Raw genomic sequence first — 22252 nt, 5'->3', positions numbered from 1 at the left:
TTCTATATATACAAGTCCCCCCCCAAAGTGATATATATATTTCTATTTGGCAGCCATTTCAAAAGTGTATTCATTCGCTCTTAAAACCCCAGAGGTATTAGCTTTAAACTTGAATAAGTCGGCAGTTGCAACTGGTTTTTCTATTTCCAGAGTCTCCGTATAATTTTAATACAAGCCTTCACATAGCATCATATTTTGTAATGACAAACTGAACCATGTGTACAATAATTTTGTCTATTGGAATTGTTTATGTGATTTTTGTATAGCGACAACTGCCTACAAAATTTTAATCGTTTTGGTTCCCTCTTACCTTGCCCCACAAGGTTCGGGGTTCAAATCCCACAGCAGCAATCACATCATTTGTCAAGGCGTTTATCTACACTTGCCACTCTTCACCCAGGTGTAGTAAATGGGTACTCGGTAGGAAGGAATTCCTTGAATGTTCGAGCGTCCAATCAGGGTAGCCGTACTGAAGCTTGGGTAATAGTATGCAGTGCTTAGAAATATATTTATTAAGCGCTATATAAATGTTGCATGTTATTTTTATTATTGTTGTTATGTTGTTCCTTATATGAATGTATAAATTGCATTTATTTATTAGCACATGTAAGCATATTATGTCATTTTGCATTGTTTAATTCTACTTTGAGTTTTTCATATTTTTTCATATTAAATGAAATCTAAATCTAAAAAAAGATTTAAAAAGATATTCCATCGTTAACATGTTGTCTTTAAAATAAATCACTAAAGTTTCAGTTGACCGTCATCAAATTTCAAAATAAAATGAACTTTACGCAAATGTGATTTAAAAAATTGACGAGCACTAACTCACTAAACTTGTAGAAAATTTAAAATGTCAAATGATGATACTTTGTATGACATCGTGTTCAACAGCTATATGCGAGTTGCCGCAGAAAGTATCGCAACCGATACTTTCGACTCTGGTAGTTCTTGCGACGAAAGAGAATTCGACAATAAGTCTAAGATTTTTGAAAAATACATTCTCATTCTGTGTTTCCTTAAGAAATCAATCTACAAAACTACAGGAAATGTCAGTCGCAATCATTCTCAAACATCCATATAAGGAGAAGACAACAATGAACCACAGAGAATCAACGTGTTAATGAAACCACCATTTTAATTATTATCATTATAAGTATTGTTATTACAATTATCACTATTTTTGATATTATTATCACAATTATTATCTTTACCTATTCGGCAAAAGAAAATATAACAAAGACAACGGATATAGTTCAAAGAATACATAATAATTCTTTCTTCAAAGCAAAGAGTAAACAGTAAATGATATGATCAGCCCATCTTAAAGAATAATCTTGCCGGCGTGAATATAGGTGTTTTCACAAAAGCTTTCCAAATTTTCACATTCGATAAAGTTATTTTTTAATTCAGTTCAATGTCGCTTTATTACATACGTGCACTGCAGCAGTTCGAAGACAAGTAAAAGAATCAAGTGGGGGAAATGACACAATCTGCTTTTTTACCAAACGAACATGCATGTTCCCATTTTACCTAATATTGGGTAAACTTTTTTTAATAGTGTGCTGTATTCATGAACTATGGGTAAAACTGTTTCACTGAAATATTGCAAAAAGATCAAATGTCATAACTTTATCGTTCTTGACCGATAGTGATGAATTTTTTTACTATTGTGTTTGTTTGATTTTACTTTATCCGTTCAATATCAAGTTGTATTTATTTCATCCCAGAGTATCCCTTAAGTCGCAGACAACTAACCCGAAACTGGCAAATGAATATTATCTAAATCTGAAATCATGATATTCCAGAGTTTCCCTGTAATTTGGACTAAATTTTCACGTGACCGTTATCAAATTTCAAAATAAAAATGCATTTGACACATCATGCGATTTCAAAAAGTGACGAGCACAAACTTTATAGATAATGGAGAATATAATGATTCTTTTGTATACAATCCTTTTGAGCAGCTATTTGCAAGATGCCACAGACACTCGTGTGAGTAAAAAAAAAAAATTGACACCTCCAAAAAAGGGGAAAAAATGTCCTGAATACGATATGGCCTGAAATAGTATGTTCTCCTAAATACTTTGATACCATATTTGTTGCATGTATTGATGCTTGGATGAGTCAGGAGGTATTCTTTGCAGTGATGTAAATTTAGATTTGCGCCATTGAAGTATAACACATGAGTGCAATGAATATATCCATATGTCAATGATAATATAATCCTACAAGAGTTACATCAAGATCCATTTCAAAACACTTTTTCAGTATTAAATTTACATAAGGACCTATAATTGATTAATAAACAATTTTAAGTATCAACATTCAAGTTGATTTCATTGAAAATGGATTTGCAAACAATATGCTTACTATCTCATGTAGGATTATGACATCATTGACATCTGGGGTGACAGCCCGCTAGACCGAGGGTCCACGAGACCGAGGGTCCGCTAGACCGAGGGTCCGCGAGACCGAAGGCCCGCGAGACCGACTTTTTTCCCCCCTTCATCGGTTGCCGCGGTCGAGTGGTTTAAGGCGCCTAGTTGCAGCGGCGTAACAGGTGCCTGTTATCAGAGGGGGGGGGGGGGGGGGGCAGTGCAAAAAAAAAAAAAAAAAAAAAAAATCCCGGTAAGTAAGTCCAGAATCAGTGGCTTTGCTAGGATTTCATTTTAGGCATGTTAGGGGGCGGTGGTGAGCACGCGAAGTGTGAGAATGACTTAATAATGAGCGCGCGAAAGGCGATCCATATTTTAAGGGGAGTTTTCCCCTTCCCGCGCGAAGCACGGAAGCTCTGACGTTTTCTTCGAATTGTCCCTTGTCTGCTCTCGCTCGTCTTACGTTCTCCTATACCTTTTTATTTTCTCGCTCACGTTTCCCTCCCCCCCTTTTTTTTTTGGGGGGGGGGGTGGCTTTATTTTGGCTACGAAGTTGTAATCAATTAATACATATAATTGTAAATTTTTGTTATTCATTCATTTATTCAACTATTCATTAATAGATTCCCTTTTTTCATATCAATTTTATAACATTTCAGCTTCTGCTGGAGTATTATTAGACTGGGAATGGTTTGCAAAAATGATTTTCATAATACTACGAAATCGGACACCCCATCCCCTCTCTCACTTTATCGTCTATAACGAAATCATACCATAGTCTCTGAAGAAATCTACACAACAGAGGTGAAACCAAAAAATGTTACAATTAGACTGATGAACCCAAATACACTGGCGCCGCATCCGAAGTGGGCTGTTGCAAATTTCGAGATTTTTTTTTTAGAAACGCACACACTCATCCCACACACTGATAGACACAGAGCACATTTCAAAAAAATAAATTGGATATTCTTCCCAGTTCTTTTCCTTTGTACTTTTCTTACAGCTCTTTTTACTTTCAATTTCTCCTATCGTTCCTCTTGACCCCCCTTCTCTCTCTCTCTCTCCTTCTCTGTTCTCTTTAATTATAATTTCGCTTCTTTTTTTCTTCGTAATTTTTGTCTACGTCTTTTCTCTATGCTCTAGGTGAACTCGGCGCTTTTATTAATTAATTTTCCTTCCTTTTTACGGCCATTTTTTATTATCATTTCCCTCACCTACCATGTTTTCTTCATCTAGATTTCAGAGACATAACTTTAACATACAGGACTGTTTATAAAACGTTGTCTGTTATTAGAAAAATATTCATCCATTTATTTGGAGTGTCGGTTTTAAAAATTAATTGAATAAACTAAAGTGATGAATAAAACAAAGGAGACAAAATGAAACAAAACAAAGCAAAACAAAAATGCCAAATAATGTTAACAATTTAAATGATAGTAATAATAATAATTATAATGATAAAAACAACGGTAATAATATAACTGCTAATACTACTACTACTACTACTACTACTACTACTGCTACTACTACTACTACTACGAATATGAATACGACTACTACAACTACTACAACAACAACTACTACTACTACGACTTCTCCTTCTACTACTGCTGCAGCTGCTGATATCATGATAACAAAAATAGTAACAACACCAATAAAAAACGGGTTTTAGTAGAACTCCCCGAGAGGACTACTCCTCCGGAGGGCGACTGCCCCATGATAACTCCCCAATGAAAACTCCCCCGAAGGACCATTCTCCCGAGGACAGGTATTAATGTACGTTCTTTTCTTTCACCTTCTTGTTCTTCTTATTATTCTGTTTAAATGAAAAAAAAAAGCTAAGATAGGATTGCCCATAATGAAGGTTCAATGTTCCAGGTGTTTGTATTTCCATAATATTTCCAGTTTTCTTGTTAAACATTAAATGCACAAGATAATGAAGCAGAATTACCATAAAAATAAACGTTAAATGAGTAGAGTTAATGATTAAGTAGAGTCAGTGAAATAAGGCATCGTTAGTTTATAGCAGAAACATCCCCTCCCTGCACCCCCCCCCAGAGACGTTTCGTGCGCGCAGTACGTGTTTCGCGCGATTCGCGTGCTCACCACCGCCCCCTAAAATGAAATCCTAGCAACGCTACTGATTCTATTTAGTTACCGGGAATTATTTGGCCCCCCTTCCCGATAACAGGCACCTGTTACGCCGCTGCAACGAGGCGTCTTAAAGCACTCGACCGCGGCAACCGATGAAGGGAAAAAAGTCGGTCTCGCGGGCCTTCGGTCTCGCGGGTCTTCGGTCTCGCGGACCCTCGGTCTAGCGGACCCTCAGCCTCGCGGACTTTCGGTCAAGTGGTCGGACCCCAACATCTGGATTCATTAATTGCAGCCGTGCTCTTCTGTGGCGCAAATCAAAATTGACACCAATGCAAAGAATGCCTACTGATTATCGAAGGGTGAGTGCATATCTCACAAATATGGCATCAAATTAATTGGGAGAAGGTACCATTTTCAGCCATACGTAATGATTATGTCTTCATGATATATTTTATTCTTCAATCGGGGATTGGGGAAGGGGGTGTCATTTTTTTTTACTCACACGGTATATGAATTGATACTCCTCTTCTCTGGTAGCTCGCGCGACGGAAGAGCGTCCGGTGCTATTATAAGTCTATGCTTTATTTAATACCCGCACATTCATTCTTTCTCTGAGTGTCTTAAAAGACAAGTCCACCCCCAAAAAAGTTGACATGAATAAAAAGAGAAAAAATCTAACAAACATTACACTGGAAATTTCATTAAAATATGTCAAATAAGAAAGTTATAACATTTTGAATTTTTTTTTCTTAATTTCACTCTATTGTTATATGCACATTTTGATGAGTATGCAAATGAGGTGACTGATGACGTCACCCACTCACTACTTCTTTTGTAATTTATCATATAAAACATTCTTTCTTTCTTCCCTGAAAATGTAGAATTTTCATTGTTCAACATTTTATGGTTCAGTCAAGTCGGTCTTTAAATAAATGTCACATCGTTAAAAAAGAAACAAAATATAAAATTCAAGCAATGATAAAAAAATATACAGTAGTGAGTGAGGGACATCATCGACTCTGTCACTCCCTGTCACTGAGTTGAGTTTATAATTATTTTGTGAAAAAAAAACGAAATTCTAAAATGCCCTAACTTTCTTATTTTACATTTTGATGATTTTTTTTTAGTGTTGTGCTTGTTTTAATTATTTTCTTTTTATTCAAATCAATATTGTTCTGGGGCGGACTTGACCTTTAAACTTTCGATCTTTCAAAATGAATGAAATGCCAACATGGTCAAGCTCAATCATTCTCCAGCATCTCATTGTAAGGAGACGAAAACAATGAAACAAAGTGTTCATGAAAGTACCATTGCTATTATTATCATTACTATTATTGTTATCATAGATATCAATATATCATAATTATTATTACTTATTCGACGAATGAAGATGATTTAAAGAATATATAACAAGTCTAAGTTAAAGAATTAACGCTAAGTAATATGATCAGCCCACCTTCAAGAATATTCGTACTGGCGAGCACGAAAGTGTTTTCACGAAATCTTTCTTAATTTTCAAATTCAGTAAATTCTCTATTTTTAAAATTCAATTCAATATGAGTCTATTACACACATGAACAATGTAGCAGTCCGAATACTAATAATGCAAATTTACATAAAAATACGATTTACATCTAAATATTTTGCACGTATATACATTCAAAAGTATAAATGTGGTTGAATGTGGCTTTATCTAACCAGTTTTCAAGGTTAAAAATTTTCGTATTGAAGATAAAATAAATTTCGACATTGCAGGTATTTTGTGCTATAAAGCTGGTGAACCCCACCACAAAATTGCACTCCTTCATGCTGAGTGTTGAATTGAACAACAACACTACAATGTTCGGCAAGCCAAGATAAACAAACTTGATTATACTTTTGAATACCAATGTATTTCATTTGCGTTTCTAAATTTAGAGTCGTAATTGAATAATGTACATTTATTGAACTTATTGAAAATTGAAATTGTGTAAATCAAAATTTGAACAAAAGGTATAAATGCACTTACACAAAATGAATTAACTTGTACTAAACTTTCTTATCAGATTTCTGATGAAATTTTCAGCATATTGCTCTATGACTTTAAACTTTATTCATCTAGATATAGTTATTTTCATCTCCAGAGTCATCATGAATATTCGAACATCAAAAGACCCATTGACCCATGACCAGGAAAAGCCAAAAGGACACTAGTTCATATTAAAGGCTCTCCCATCAACGGTCGATAGTTTACAATTTACAAAAAAATGAAATGAATAAAAATACATCTTATCAATACCCAATATTTATAACACACTTTTCCCGAATGGCAAAAAGCGCTCCCAATTTCAGTTTCCTTACTAATACTAGAACAAATACAGAATGATAAACATATAAAATGAAGGCAGTTGCCTAGAGCCAAAAAGTTTTCAGAGACTTTCGAGAGATTAAAATGTCATCAATACACATTTAGATATATTTAAAAAGAAACAAACATCGAAGCAATTGAAGCAGGGAGGTGCATGTGGGAACATGTGAAACACATTAGATTCAAGTAAGAGCTATTTACAACATTTGTTATCGTCGTTTAATCTGTTATTACAATGTGGAAAAAAGAAAAGAAATATAGTTGAGTTGGAACGGGGGAAAATTCTATGAATAAATTCAATGAAATAAATCAGTAGGGTGGATGTGTCATGTGTGATAAATTTGACGACAATTCATTTCATATATATGTAAGTGTAAAACTAATAGTAATAGTGTCATAACAAAACTTACAATTATTTATTACAATCATTATTACTGAAAGTGAGGCATCAGAAGTTAATGGAATATTTAGAAATACAGGATCAAGTATAAATGTATAAAGGAAATTATGAGTTTGTATTGGATGTGGACTTCTGAGATGTACTTCCTCCAGGTAAACTCAATTTATCGAGCTCCTTTTTACGTTTCTCAATTTTTTTCATATCATCTTGTATTTCCTGCTCCATCAATTTCTTTAAAACGTTCTGAGTCTTTTCTAACTCCTTACTATTCTGGTCAATATCTTTATCTATCTCCTTCTGCCTTTTACGCAAAACGTCCTGATCTGCTTTCAACCGTTTAAGTTTCATCTTCTCTGCTTCGAGTTTGGATTTTGCTCTTGGTTTCTTTTTAGCTGGAGTGGCGTCCGCGGTAGGTATAGTAGGCGAGTCCAGTTCCCGTTTCTTTGCCAGATTGGTTTTCGGGGTAGTCTTCTTACCTAATGAAAAATGAATAATGAAAATAACGTGAAAGCATGCAAAGTGTGCTACGTCCTTGACCTAAAGCATAGTTTCACATAAATAATCTGTCAATCGTGAAAAAAGGGATATATTTCGTCTTTTCGGTAAAATTTCCAATACTTGTTAAAGGACAAGTCCACCCCAATAACAAAAATATTTGAATAAAAAGAGAAAAATCTAACAAGCAAAACACTGAAAATTTCATCAAAATCGGATGTAAAATAAGAAAGTTATGACATTTTAAAGTTTCGCTCAATTTCACAAAACGGTTGTATGCACATCCTGGTCGGTATGCAAATGAGGAGACTGATGACGTCATCCACTCACTATTTCTTTTGTATTTTATTATATGAAATATGAAATATTCTTATTTTCTCCTCATTGTGAAACAGTGATTAATTCCTCCCTATACACATGGAATTAGCACTGTTTAATACTATATGGTTCAGTCAAGTCGGTCCCTATGGTCAAATCATTAAGAAATATTGTATAATTCAAACAATAAAAAACAAAATAAATAGTGAGTGATGGACATCATCGACTGACTCATTTGCATGTCACTGAGTTGTGCATATCACTATTTTGTGAAAAATAAACGAAACTTTAAAATGTCATAACTTTTTTATTTTACATCTGATTTTGATGAAATTTTGAGTGTTATGCTAATATGATTTTTCTCTATTTATTCAAATCAAATTTTTTCTGGGGTGGACTTGACCTTTAAGGGTAGGTTTCACACGCCAAATACTTAAGAGATACTGCATTTTCATAATCTGGAAAAAACTTGCTTCCCTTGTTTAGGGTATTTTTCGAAACCCCATGGTCGCACCTGGTATCAATTCGACAATGGAAGTGGTTCCCCCCCCCCGCAATTGGAAATCTAATCACCCATTTGGCCCGGGGGCCACTTCCATTGACGAGTGGATACCATGCGCGACCACGGGGTCTTGAAAAGCAACCTAAACACGTATTTTCCATATTGTGAAAATGCACCCCTTAACAAGTATTGGCATGTGAAACACTACCCTTAACAAGTATTGGACACAAATACTATTGGCAAGTATTCCCAGAATTGAGCCCCTAAACAAGTACAGCGATGTATTTTCAATATTCCGAAAATGCACCCCTTAAAGGAGAATGAAACTCTTGGAGCAAGTTAGCTTTTGTGAAAGCAGAAAAATCAAAGAATAAGATCAACAAAACTTTGAGTAAAATAGGACTAGCAATAAAAGAGTTATGAGCATTTGAATGTCGAGATCACTAATGCTATGGAGATCCTCCCATTGGCAATGCGACCAAGATCTGTGATGTCACACACGTACAACTCTCCCATTTGGACACTGAAAATATACCCCAAAACATCTCTTTTTACTCATTCTAATCATATGACAAACGATTCATCAATTATATAATGTTGTGAAACCTCTGTACTTGTCATCTCATAAAGAGAACACCTCACCTTGTGATAGACTCTATAAAAGTGAGAATATAAGTGAAATAAGTCCTAAAGTAATGAGGGAGTTGTACGTGTGTGATTTCACAGATCTTGGTCGCATTGCCGTTGGGAGGATCTACATGGCACTAGTGATCTCAATATTCGAATGCTCATAACTTTCTTATTATTCATTCAATCTTCCTCAAACTTTCAACAATATGTTTCTTTGATTTTTCTCTTTGATATGGATTCAGCTGGTTTCAAGGGTTTCATTCTCCTTTAACAAGTATTGAAAACAAAACGATACTCTTGGCAAGTATTCCCTGAAATGAACCCCTAAACAAGTACAGCGATATTTTATTGTTATGTCACGGGTCCGTCGGTCGTCGGTTTTACCTTTACACAGTATTATTTTGATTTAGTACGGCGCCCAGCTTCCACACCTCGCGCAAATCGAACTCTAAACACGTAGTGTTGGGGCAAAAAGGACATCCTTTATAAAACATTTTGATTTTGTTTTATCATCCCCGCATATTTGACCACGTATAAAACAAAAAACTAAAACACGTAAAAAACACTAAAAAACTAAACATGTATATTTTCCCGAGCGAAATAGATACCTTTTTTTCGATATTTTTGTGTTTTTGACACCCTTATCACGTTACGTACGTAACTTGCCCTATCTTGAAAAAGACATCCTTTTTACGTTTTTTTTTGGTCGCGCATGGTATCAACTCGTCAATGTAAGTGGCCCCTCCCCGGGCCATTTAGGGGAGAGTAAACACAATGCCATCACATTGTGCGCTAGATAGCTTATTGTTTATGTAGGAGGAACAAACAAAAGAAAAAAAAAAGGAAATTCGGATGGTTATCAGACGGATAGGCCTATTGCATGCTGTGTACATATCAACGCATGCAAAATGGTTTAGCTGGAGCGGGAGCTGGAGAGGTGATCTGACCCATGGAATCAATTGCCAGTGATCCACCAATAATCCAAATTTGATGCAATATCGATATTTGATGGACTGTAATGGTTTATATCTAAGCCTTAATTCAGTAAGTATTTCCTCACTCAATATGTACTCGATTTGTTTGAAAAACCACTTTCTTATCCATGTCATAATCTATCATACGCATAGCGTTTCTCATATCTCCAGCCAGCTGCCAGAGTAAAGCCCCGCGAGCTCAGGCGGGCATATGCTACGATGACGAGTCGTACATGCATGAAAGCTAGATTTAATCTCACAACGTGGAATGGCATGCATGGTATCACGTGAGTGGATTTTGCGCACGAAAAACAGATCTATAGGCCCGGGGGGGGGGGGGGACCGGGGGCACTCGACCAAAAAAGTGGTAGGGGTGTGCCGCGGGCGAGACAAAAAACGGGGGCCTTGGAGCGGGCTAATTGTAAAAAGGAGGGTCCTCGGAACGGGCTTCGGAACTACAAATGTTTGTGAAAACGGGGGTCCTTGGAACGGGTCGCCTGCGTGCGAGTGCGTATTTATTAGTCTATGATGCATCCCCATGGAACGTGCATGCAGCTAGCCCGGTGGCACGACTGCCGGGCGCGCTAGCGCAGAGGCGATGGTCGCACAGCGAGCTGCGGCCGCTTTTCACCAAAATTGCGACCGGAACGGCGTAACGGAAAATATGCGAAGGCCTGGAGCGGATTTTTTTCCCTCTTTTTTCTCGAGAAGAAGAAGGCTTTCTTTGTTCTTTTTCTCAATAAGACAAAAATGCTATGCCTCGGAACGGAAATTTGAGTGTAAAAATGGGGGTCCCCTCCGCGGCACATACCCAATATGCATTATATACTGAGTGCCCCCCGGGTCTATAGGGCCTGTAACACAAAGTTTAGCAACGGTCAGTTTTCTACCTTTGATTCTATTGACTATAATGTGCAAGCAATCTTAAAAATCGAGTGTTTGATTAATCGTTAACCTTTGTGTTACGGAACCCTAATGCCGCTACCCAGAGGTTTTCAAAAACAGGCAATAACTTTGGTTACAACCCACCTTGCACCTCAAAAAGCGTGATCCGTTGCAATGTTTTTAAAGGGGAAGTTCACCCTGACAAAAAGTTTATTGTAAAAATAGCAGAAAAAAAAAATATTGCCGAAGGTTTCAGCAAAATTCATCAAATAATTAAAAAGTTAATTGAATTTCAATTATTTCATTTGTGACGTCATATGCGAGCAGCATTCCTACATAGCAAATTGTAAAACATCAAAGAAATGTCACTTTCTCAGAAAATGGAAAATGGTTTTCACTGAACCTTTTGTATATCAATAGACAAATCATTACACACCCGATCATGAATAGAAAACAAAATTAAGTCATCAGGAACCATACAAAATTTGAAGTTCATACATTTTATATTACTTAACACATGGGGCAGCTGCTCGTTTATGACGTCACAAATCCAAAATTTTGAACTCTAATAACTTTCTTACTTTTTAATGGATTTTCTTCAAACCTTCACCAATATTTTTTACTATTTTTTCTGCTATTTTTACAACAAAGTTTTCTTCAGGATGAACTTCCCCTTTAAGGGTATATGGTTTCATGGTTTCAGATTTTGGGGCAACACAGGTTTACCCATTCAAAACCTGTGTTCCCTCGGATTTTTCACCCCGGCCTAACACGCAGGAGTTATATATATATATATAGCACGGCATGTACGTTGCCTTTTGAACAGTTCCTTTGGATATAATACAAACAAAAAAGAATCCTAATGTAAACGAAGTAAAAATAGATCTTAACAAAATACAACTTAGTATATAAATTTTGAAAAGAACAGTTTTTCATCATTTTATCATACCTACCACATTTCCAGGGGGTGCTGCCTTTCGAAAATAACACACGCAGCAACCCCAATGAAATTTTTTGGGGTGCTTCAGCTAAGTTCTGCACCCCTAGCACTCCCGCTTCCCAGGGCCATGGTGACATACACTAGAAACCTTAAGTGTGACGCGCGTAACAGCACTGTAGGTGATTTATTTTCACAATGAAGGGGTTTATAGTTGGCAATCTTCTTTGCTCTTTTGATTTAGGACCTTAGGCTGCCTTTTAAATACAAAATGTACTACCTAATATTTTTTAAGTAAATCTCAATATGCTTGTATTTTCGTGACTTGCTTGGCACATTTCGAGGGCGTTTGCAAATTGAAATATTGTCAAGTTGGTAAAAAAAATGTGCAAAAAGCAAATTGATACTTTAAAATGGTTATACGATTGGACAGAATACAAAAATCAAGTATTTACAGAAAACAGAACATGTGTTTATTAAAATCATAAATAAGACAGCAAAAAGAAATGGCGCTCTCCAATCTCTCCAGATTATACGCGCCAGTAACTTTTACAAGCAGGACCTAAGCCAAGGAAAACACATGTAACGTCAATTTATTAGTACTGAGTAGTCTCCCATTAACCTATCAGTAGGTCCTTGATCTACACATTTCAATAAACTTCCTAAATTATCGCAAAAAAGCAAATTCTATATTGACAAATTAAACAGCGTGCGCAATAAATTGTTTGTTCATGGCATAGGGCAAGCCAACCGAAAACGGTTAGTTGTATGATATAAAGTGCGTATCAAAAAAGTTTACACTTTGAAAAGCCCTGGGAAATAAAAAATATACAACATGTGGGTAATTTTTTCACAAATAATCATGTGGTTGGGTCTCATCTATCCAATGAAACTAAAAGTTTTGACAGAATGTTACACTTGAGTGAGCACTGTCCATTTTTGTAAAGCTCGCAGAAATCTGTTTGCGCACAAATGCTGGTTTTCACGCTGTGTCAAGGGGAACGGGCGAAATCAAACATACCCTGCGAATCATTTCTCATACATTTCCCTTGCACTTTTAGTCAATTGAAATAAAACGGATATACTTCAGCATTTTGTAACAATTTTGCACCCAAATTGAAATTTCAACACTTAGTAAGCACAACCTTTACCCTTTTTGTGACAGCTGGATCTGAGGACATAAATGAATCTGAACAAAAGTTTATATAAGACATATCCAGCATTTTTTCACTAAGTTTTTATCATTTAAAGTGGGTATAGATTTCATTTTTCATTTAATACTTGATTCTCTACACTTTTCAAAAGCTTGACAATTAATAATAAAATGAAAATCAAGCGAAAGCAATTTCATGTAAATCACAGCTCAGTGTAAAGCAAATATCGTCACGACGGCCTCTGTGTGTGGGGAGTGGGTTGGGGCGCAATGCACTCTTAGAAATGTTTTGGGCAATGAAACAAGTTAAAAAAGGTAAAGGATAACTTCAAATCAATTTTACTAGCTGAATTCCACATGTTCTTTATGATTAAAGTCTACCTTTACTTGCATAACTATTTCACAGTTCTGCGCAAATCATTTTCACTATCTTTTCAAAAGTAAGTGGTGCTCACCTAAGCGGAAATATTTTTTGACAGTTATATCGTCATTTGCTTAAATGGATCTGCACCAATGTTAAGATGTGGACAAATCTTCAGGATATTACAAACGTATAATTTTACAGGATATTTTTTCTAAGTGTAAACTTTTTTGATACGCACTTGTATAACACATAATAAATCACGTCTATAACTGGGGTTAGTTAACAAATACCCTTTTCCTTCTCCATGACAGAAACAGAAAAACGGCTTATCCATGTGTACATTTAGACGGGTCAATATACGACCCAAAATACCCTTACCCGGAACAAAGTGCAACAAATTATTTTTTTCAACAATTTTTTGGTGCTATTTGAACTCAGAAATCTATCAAAATCCGCAACCGGGAAAGTGGTTGTTTTCAAGCTGGCGTCGAAGATGGCCGCCATTCACTGAAAACGGATACGACTCACTCATTATACACCCTAGAATCCAATTTCGGTTCATATTCCATGGTCTAGGGGTAGAATGATTTGTTGATACAGGCTAGAGTGAACATAAGCACTTCAAGGGTACCTGGAAATTCAAAGATGGCGCCTAAAATGGCTGCCGTAGGCTAAAAATCCACAATTCATCTATTAATTTAATACTTGAGTGGCTTTAATTTGGTCTCTATTCAATGGTTTGAGGGTGAAGAAGTACATTGGTACAAGTAACAAGGGCATTACGTGGTCTAGTCAATCCAAAAATCCAAGATGGGTTCAAAAAATTGAGTTTACCTTGGCTGTTGATAGTTGAAATGGTCATATCTCATTTGATATCCACCTGGAAGATATGGATTTGGTGTCTAGACCATGGTTTCAATGGTCAAATACTACATTGGGATAAGTTTCAAGGACGATCAGTGGACCTGTATGTTATAAATCCAAGATGGCATCCAAAAATGGAGTCTATAATTGATGTTGCTACTTAATAAAAAGCCTCGACATAGTTAGTTTGTTCAATGTCTGAGAATACGTTTTTTGTGTCGATACCATGGTTAAATGGGTAAAATAATAAATTGATTCTGATGGCTGCTAATTCTTAAAGCGGACATAGCTCATTTCATATCGGCCTGGGAGATGTGATTTCGATGTCTAAACCACTGGTTTCAAGGGTCAAGTAATATATTAGGACAGGTTACAGTGACAGTCAGTGGTCTGGTATGTCCAAAAATCTAATACGGCTTCCAAAGATTGATTCGAAAATGGCTGGTGATACTCACAAGTGGCATAGCTCATTTTATATCCGCCTGTGAGATATGATTTGGTGTCTAAACTACGGATTCAAGGGTCAAATTAGACATTAGTACAATAGCCAGTGGTCTAGTATGTCCGAAATTCCAAGATGGCTTCCAAAAATAGAGTAAAAAATTGACATAGTGTGTTCAATATTTGTTAAATATATGAGTTTGGTGTATAAACCATGGTTTAAAGGATAAAATAATGCACAATATCAAGTTAAAAGAACAGTTAGTGGTCTGGTATGTTTAAAAAAAATCGAAGATGGCTTCCAAAAATGGGATCTAAATTGACTGTTGTTACTTAAAAGTTGATATAGTTCATTAGAAATACACCTTGGTGATATGATTTTGGTGTCTATACTAGAGTTTAAAGGGTCAAATAATTCATTGAGTCAAGTTGAAAGGACATTCAGGCGTCAATTATGCCCCAAAATCCAAGATGGCTTGAAAAATTGGGTCTTAAAATGACCGTTGCTTCCCTAAAAATGGATATAGAACAAAAAATACACATTTTGGTGCCTACACTGGGATTTCAAGGGTAAAAAATAATTTGGAACTGGTTACAATGATATGCAGCTATCCTTTTTTGCCTTAAAATCCAAGTTGGCTTCCCCAAAATGGGTTCGAAAGTGACTGCTGTTACCTAAAGTGGACATAGCACCAATATTATTTTTAACAGATTGATATTGTATGAACTCTGACCACTATTGAGTAATAAGAGTCGTTTTAGATGCCACATTGAAAAACCTCTTCCATTTTAGTCAAAATGGACAAATACTGCATATCATTGCAACCAGTCCAAACGTATTATTTCAACCTTGAAACCATAGTGTGGACACCAAAGTCATATCTCCTCGGTGGATTTTAAATGAACTATGTCAAATTTTACGTAACAGCAGTCATTTTAGTCGAGTTTTGGAAACCATCTTGGATTTTCCAACATACTGGACCACTGACGTCCTCGTAACTAGTTATCTGACTTTTAAACCATGGTTTAAAAATCATAATGCCCTTGACGAATATTACATTTACTATATCCATTTGTAAATAACAGCGGTTATTTTATTCTCCATTTTATTAAGCCACCATGGAATTTTGGACATACTTGACCACCGACTGTCCTTGTAACTTATCCAAAATGTATAAGTTCACCTATTATTTAGCAATGGTATAGACACAAAAACCATATTCCCGGATACTGAACAAACTATGACGATTTTTTTTTAAAAGTAGTAACAGCAAATTTTAGACTCCATTTTTGGAAGTCATCGTGGATTTATAACATACCGGACCATTGACCGTCCTTGTAACTTGTCCCAATGTAATATTTTGACCATTGAAACCATGGTTTAGACACCAGATTAAAGTCACTTAAGTAATATATTTCATTGTGGATTTTTAGCCTACGGCAGTCTTTTTGGGCGCCCATCTTGGATTTTCCAGGTACATAGAGTGCTAAAATATACTCTAACTTGTATTAATAAATTATTTTACCCCCTAGATCATGGAATATGAACCAAAATAAGATGCAAGGGTGGATAATGAGCGAGTTATAGCCATGTTCAGTGAGCGGTGGCCATCTTGGACACCATCTTGAAAATAACCACTTTCTCGGATGCAGATTTTGGTAGACTTTTAAAGTTTTAGTATGTTATTTCAGAGGTAGAATACTGCCAATAACAGTTGAAAAATCATTTGCTGCAATCTGTTCCGGGTCAATCCATATATTGACCCGTCTAATTCAATCGCTAGGTAGGTATGCTTCAAACACTCACGTGTAGGCAGATGTGTGTCCGCGGCTGCTGTATAATTACAGTCAGTCAGTATTTGACGAAGTTTTCTCTTCTGCTCTTTGGGTGTGATATTAGCCATGATTTTGGTTAGAACCTTGTAGCAGTCTGAATCTAGACTCTCGACTTGATGTCGACTCAGCCCTCCGCTTAAACCTATCTTCATGGCATCTCTGTTTCCGACGTCGTCAGCTATTTCCATTAACTTGCTTTCAGGAATTCCCTTCATTCTCACGCTGTGACTGAATAAGGAGAAACAACACATGAAACTTTCTTCATGTTCACATTATGGAAAGTATATGCGCGGGTGTCAGCATTTGCAAATATATACCATATATTTGTATTGTAGAAATATGTGAGGGTGCATGTTCTATATGAAACAATAAATCAGGTATTTCCTTGGTGACCTTAAACGTCATTCTGAAAGACACGATTAGGGGTTTGAACCTTGGATCTTTGATTTTTTTTTTTTTTTTTTTTTTTTTTTTGGGGGGGGGGGGGGCTCGACGGATAGCTGAAACCCGTCTATTTGGAGGAGGCTTTAATTATTAATATTATTTTTTTACTTTCTTCTCCTGCCAGGACGATTAGCCATCTCGCATAATTATGTGTATTATTCACCCAAATGACATTTACTCCAGCGACATTTGGTCCGATGGGAAATCTGCACATTAAGCGAAAAATAAAACCTAACCTCCAAAACTAAATAAACCCCAATCCTAACCTCAACATTATTCTGAAACAAACACTCTATTCCAATCCGAATTCTAATCCTATGCCTTCTTAGATATATCAAAGACTGCTGGCGCGCCATATGCGGAGCTGGGGAAATTATACCAATTCTATTCTATTCATGGATATCAATATTTTTAAAACCGGCGATATTTTTCTCACTGTGTTATTGAGAATAGACCTATAGTTTTGTCAGCCTTGTCAATATGATATTCCCGATTGGCTGAGTGCCAAGTGGGGAATTCCACTTTCCACAGGAATTTACCCACAGTGTGCTGCACTCAGGAAGGAAGTAATTCCTCAAAAAGCAGTGCGCACCGGAATCGGTAGACTAGCTTAGCCGTTGTATTATTAGCGCGCCTTGAGCAACTAGCAAGGTTGTAACGTGCGCTACACAAATCCTATATTGTTATTATTTAATAGTCACAGCCTTTGTACAAGTCCTCGCGCGCTGATTGACTGCCAGTCCAGGGTTTAAAAGCAGCCTAGTCATTGCACTGTGCCTCGACAATATTACAGGTCAAGTTCAGCCCTGTCAATGTGATATTCCCCGATTGGCTGAGTGCCAAGTGGGGAATTCCAAATTTACCTTATACCTAGTCAGTGCACTGTGCGTCGACAATATTAAAGGGTAAGTTCACCCTGACAAACAGTTTATTGTAAAAAAAATAGCTGAAAAATGAAAAGAGTTAAAAGATATTGCTGAAGGTTTGAGAAATATCAATCTGAAAAAGGTTATTAGAATTTTTTTAAATTTTATTCGTAACCGTTATATGCGAACTGCTTTTCTACACATCGTACGGTAAAAAACAATGAAATGTAATTTTCTAAAAAAACAACCCATTTCACACCCGTTCCTAAAATTAAAACAAAAAGAAGTCACCACGAGGCATAAAAAAGTGGAATTTATGCAATATATTACATAACATACGGGGCAGCTTCTCGTTTCTGACTTCACAAATACAAAACTTAAATTCATTAACTTTCTTAATCCTTGATAGATTTTCCCACAACCTTCCCCGATATTGTTTTTCATTATTTTTCTCTGCTAATTTTATAAGAAATCAGAATCTAGTTACCAACACTACCTCGATGCAATGTTGTAACAATATTACTAATTGAAAATCAGGAACTCCGTATTTATTAGGATAGTTTGAACCTAAGGGAACCCCAACGATGTGTGAGAGATGGCTAGCCGTCTGTGTGTAGGAGGGGTTGAAAACTCCTCCAAATAGACGGATTTCAGCTGTCTAAAGGCATTCGTAAAATTTAAGACAGGACCACGATCCGATTTAGGGAAAAAATAGCATTTTGCTGATTTTATGAAAATGTGAATGAATATTATAAAACATAGTAAAAAATGTAATATTTATACAATGCAATTGCGAAGAAACGTGATAGATTAATAAAGTGTTAAAAAGTAACAAACAAAAAGAACCAAAACATTATCATTGACATTAGTAATATTATTATTATCATTATCACTAATACTATTATTATTATTATTTCTTTGGCGTCACCTGTGCCTGGGAGTCGAAATACAAACTTAAAGGACAAGTCCACCCCAGCAAAAAGCTGATTTGAATAAAAAGAGAAAAAATCAAACAAGCATAACACTGAAAATTTCATCAAAATCGGATGTAAAATAAGAAAGTTATAACATTTTAAAGTTTCGCCTAATTTCTCAAAACAGCTATATGCACATCCTATTCGGTATGCAAATGAGGGGACTGATGACATCACTCACTCACTATTTCTTTTGTATTTTATTATATGAAATATGAAATAGTTTGATTTTCTCCTCATTGTCATGTGATTTAAAGTTTCATTCCTCTCTGAACACATGGACTTCCATTATTTTAACATTTTGTGGTTCAAGCAAGGGGGTCCTAATTGTCAAATTCGTGAATATTGAAATATTGTATCATTCAATCAATAAAAACAAAAGAAATAGTGAGTCAGTGACATCATCAACTCTCTCATTTGCATATCACTTAGTTGAGCATAGAACTGTTTTGTGAAAAATAAGCGAAACTTTAAAATGTCTTAACTTTCTTATTTTACATCCGATTTTGATGAAGTTTTCGGCGTTATTCATGTTTGATTTTTCTCTATTTATTTAGGTCAAATTGTTCTGGGATGGACTTGACCTTGAATCGCTGTGACCCGCAGGTCTTTCCTCCCGATTTGGCTGATTGGGTGCAGGTGGACCACTACACAGGGGTTACCCCTACTCTTATTGGGATAGTGCAGTGGGTTCGTAACGTGTAAGGGTGGTGACACTCCTCTACTCGAAGGTATATATATACATATATATATATATATATATATATATATATATATGTGTGTGTGTGTGTGTGTGTGTGTGTATATATATCATATGAAACATAAAATAATAAGAAAAGAGTCATTGAGGGTTGTTACATAAAAATTGGTTCAAGGGGTCCGGTACCGCTGTGGCATTTTTTTTATTAGAAAAAAAAAATGATTTGAAGAGAAGTGGGTGTCTGAATATGAAGCGGTATAGGGAGTTGCATAGTTTAGGATAGATTAATTAGTATTAATATATAATAGAGCTTCAATTGAGAAATGTGTAATTCTTCAAAAAGAATGGATAGAACATGTACTCATGTTCTTGTTACTTTGCTCACATGAGAAGACCAGTAAAGATTATAGTCTATAGGCCTATGTTCCGCAACATATATGCATGCACTGTGATCAATTGCATCATAAGGGATATTAGTCCTGGGATACTCTCAAAACTATGAAAACTCTGAAAATTAAACAAAACAGGCAAAAGCTATTTTCCTCTGCCAAGTGCCAGTGTGTGAAACGGGAATCGTTCTTGACAATACACTTATTGACATCATCATTGGTATATTTTACAGGTCTATAGCTTAAAGAAATTGCTCATGATAAACTCTAGGTAACTTTGAGTCAAAATAATTTTTTGTATTATGAATTAATATAATCTAACTGGAATAGTGCCATATTGGAGCGTTGTGGCAAAGTGGATTGGTCTCCAAACTCTAAAATAGAGGGGCGTTGGTTCAAATCCCAGCCATGGCATAATCTCCTTCAGCAAGAAATATATCCACAATATGCTGCTCAACCCAGGTTTGGTAAATAAGCGCAGGAAGTAATTCCTCAAAAAAGCTTTGAGCACTGGAATCGTTAGCCGAGCTTAGCCGGGGTAAGAAAGAAGCTAGTATAACACCGATCAATGTCAATCCGTGCATGCACCTAAAAATTACGTATAAACGTATAAATCAAAGATATGACAATAGGAGACCAGTAGAGCAATATGCGTTATATAAATATTGAATCATTATAATTATTATTATTATTAGACATCTTTGATCGACTTACGTTAGTTTGCGGTAGAAAAGGTGTTCTAAATCTCAAATCAAATACGAAATCTTTGCGGATGATTTTTAGTTTCCACTCCCAGAATATGAAGGGGATCAAACTCCAACACACGACTCTACGCGGGATTGAATTGGTTTGCCATTTTCTGGGATTTCCCTGGCGTGAAATGTTCGATGTTTGTTTATTGAAGGACAGAAATCGACGCCTCCTGATTGGCTAACAAACTCTTGAGATAGTTGTGAATCAGTCGTTTTGTAAAAAACAGAAACAAATGAAAGAAGTTCAGCGAGAGATTCAATGGTGCGCTCCATATATGCATTAAGCATGTTAAGACACACCAGAAATCATATCTTTCGTGAGTGGTGACGAACTTAAATTGTTTTGCCTGGTGTGAGGAAGTGTGGGTATCTATGGGTATGTGGGTGAGGGTGTGTGAAGGCGTGTTTCTGTGGGGGAGGTCCGGGGGGGGGGGACTAGGATTAGGATACATCAGTGTAGAGAATCATCCAAAAGCGTCGGTGGATGGATATACGAACACGGCGAAGGGGTATGTGAGTTAATGCTGGCGCAAAGAAAAAGAGGGGAAAAGTTAAAATTCAACTCAATTCATTTAAATTGTAGCATAGTAAGCGGTGTAAGAGAAAGAAATCGTGAATTAAATAATGAATGGGATAAATGGAAAGTACATATATTTTCATCCATGATTCTTGTAAATTAATAATATTGTATATTTTTTAAACAATTTATCTCGATCGATTTGTAGTGATATAGTACATGCACTTTATAGATGTAGACGACAAATAAACTTGAATTTGAACCTAAGTTAGATAAATACCGCTCGCACTTTGGGCACATAGTGGACCGTTTATTGAAGTACATAAGCCTACAATGTATCTTGTTAATGAGAACTGAAAAAATTTAGCATGCATAAGAAAAAATCCTATAATAAGTATTTTGAAATTATTATGACCAAAATATGCTAATATATTCTTAAAAAACACCATTTGCATATCGAATATTAAATTTCACTTGTGCTTTTCCTGAAGGTCTTATCTTATTACCAGGTTTTCACAAAGAAAAAATTGCGGAACCCCAATACCCATAATATCTTTAACAGTTAATGATTTTCAATGGGAATAATTTCAAACCATGAAAAAAATAAACCCCAAATTATAAAGCAGACATATATGTAGTAGCCGAGTCACACACGCGTAAGCAAAACTTCAACATCGCGTTTTTTTTAGCACATTGTATTCATCCACAAGGCTGCATTCAGGTAATAATAACCACACATGTAATTGAATGCTTAATAACAAACAATCAGAAAAGGATAACTTATTTTCAAAGACAAACTGAGAACGAATACATAACTTGCTTTTTAACATGTTAAAAGGAAATTAATTTTGTAGTGTAACATCTGATTTCAATAAGAACGTTTGATATTAAAATAAATCCGTTTGCATTCAAATTCGATCATTTATTGTTATTATAACAATAATAATCATTATTATTGTGATGAGACTATTTGTATTATTATGATGATTGTT

The 22252-nt window shown here is 35.8% G+C and overlaps 1 protein-coding gene across 1 annotated transcript; it reads right to left on the bottom strand.

The window, feature by feature from the left end:
- Nucleotides 1-3676: 3676 nt before the first annotated feature.
- LOC135155070 (uncharacterized) lies at nucleotides 3677-21034 on the bottom strand. The gene is made up of 3 exons (XM_064103630.1): nucleotides 20706-21034; nucleotides 16590-16846; nucleotides 3677-7695 (listed from the first exon to the last, which is right to left on the bottom strand). Exons 2-3 carry the CDS (start codon nucleotides 16831-16833, stop codon nucleotides 7325-7327), a joined length of 615 nt encoding a protein of 204 aa, XP_063959700.1. The 5' UTR covers nucleotides 16834-16846; nucleotides 20706-21034; the 3' UTR covers nucleotides 3677-7324.
- Nucleotides 21035-22252: the final 1218 nt, after the last annotated feature.

The sequence above is a fragment of the Lytechinus pictus genome, chromosome 8, assembly GCF_037042905.1.
Source record: "Lytechinus pictus isolate F3 Inbred chromosome 8, Lp3.0, whole genome shotgun sequence".
NCBI classification, from domain to species: Eukaryota; Metazoa; Echinodermata; class Echinoidea; order Temnopleuroida; family Toxopneustidae; genus Lytechinus; species Lytechinus pictus.
This window is presented reverse-complemented; position numbering and strand designations above follow the sequence as displayed.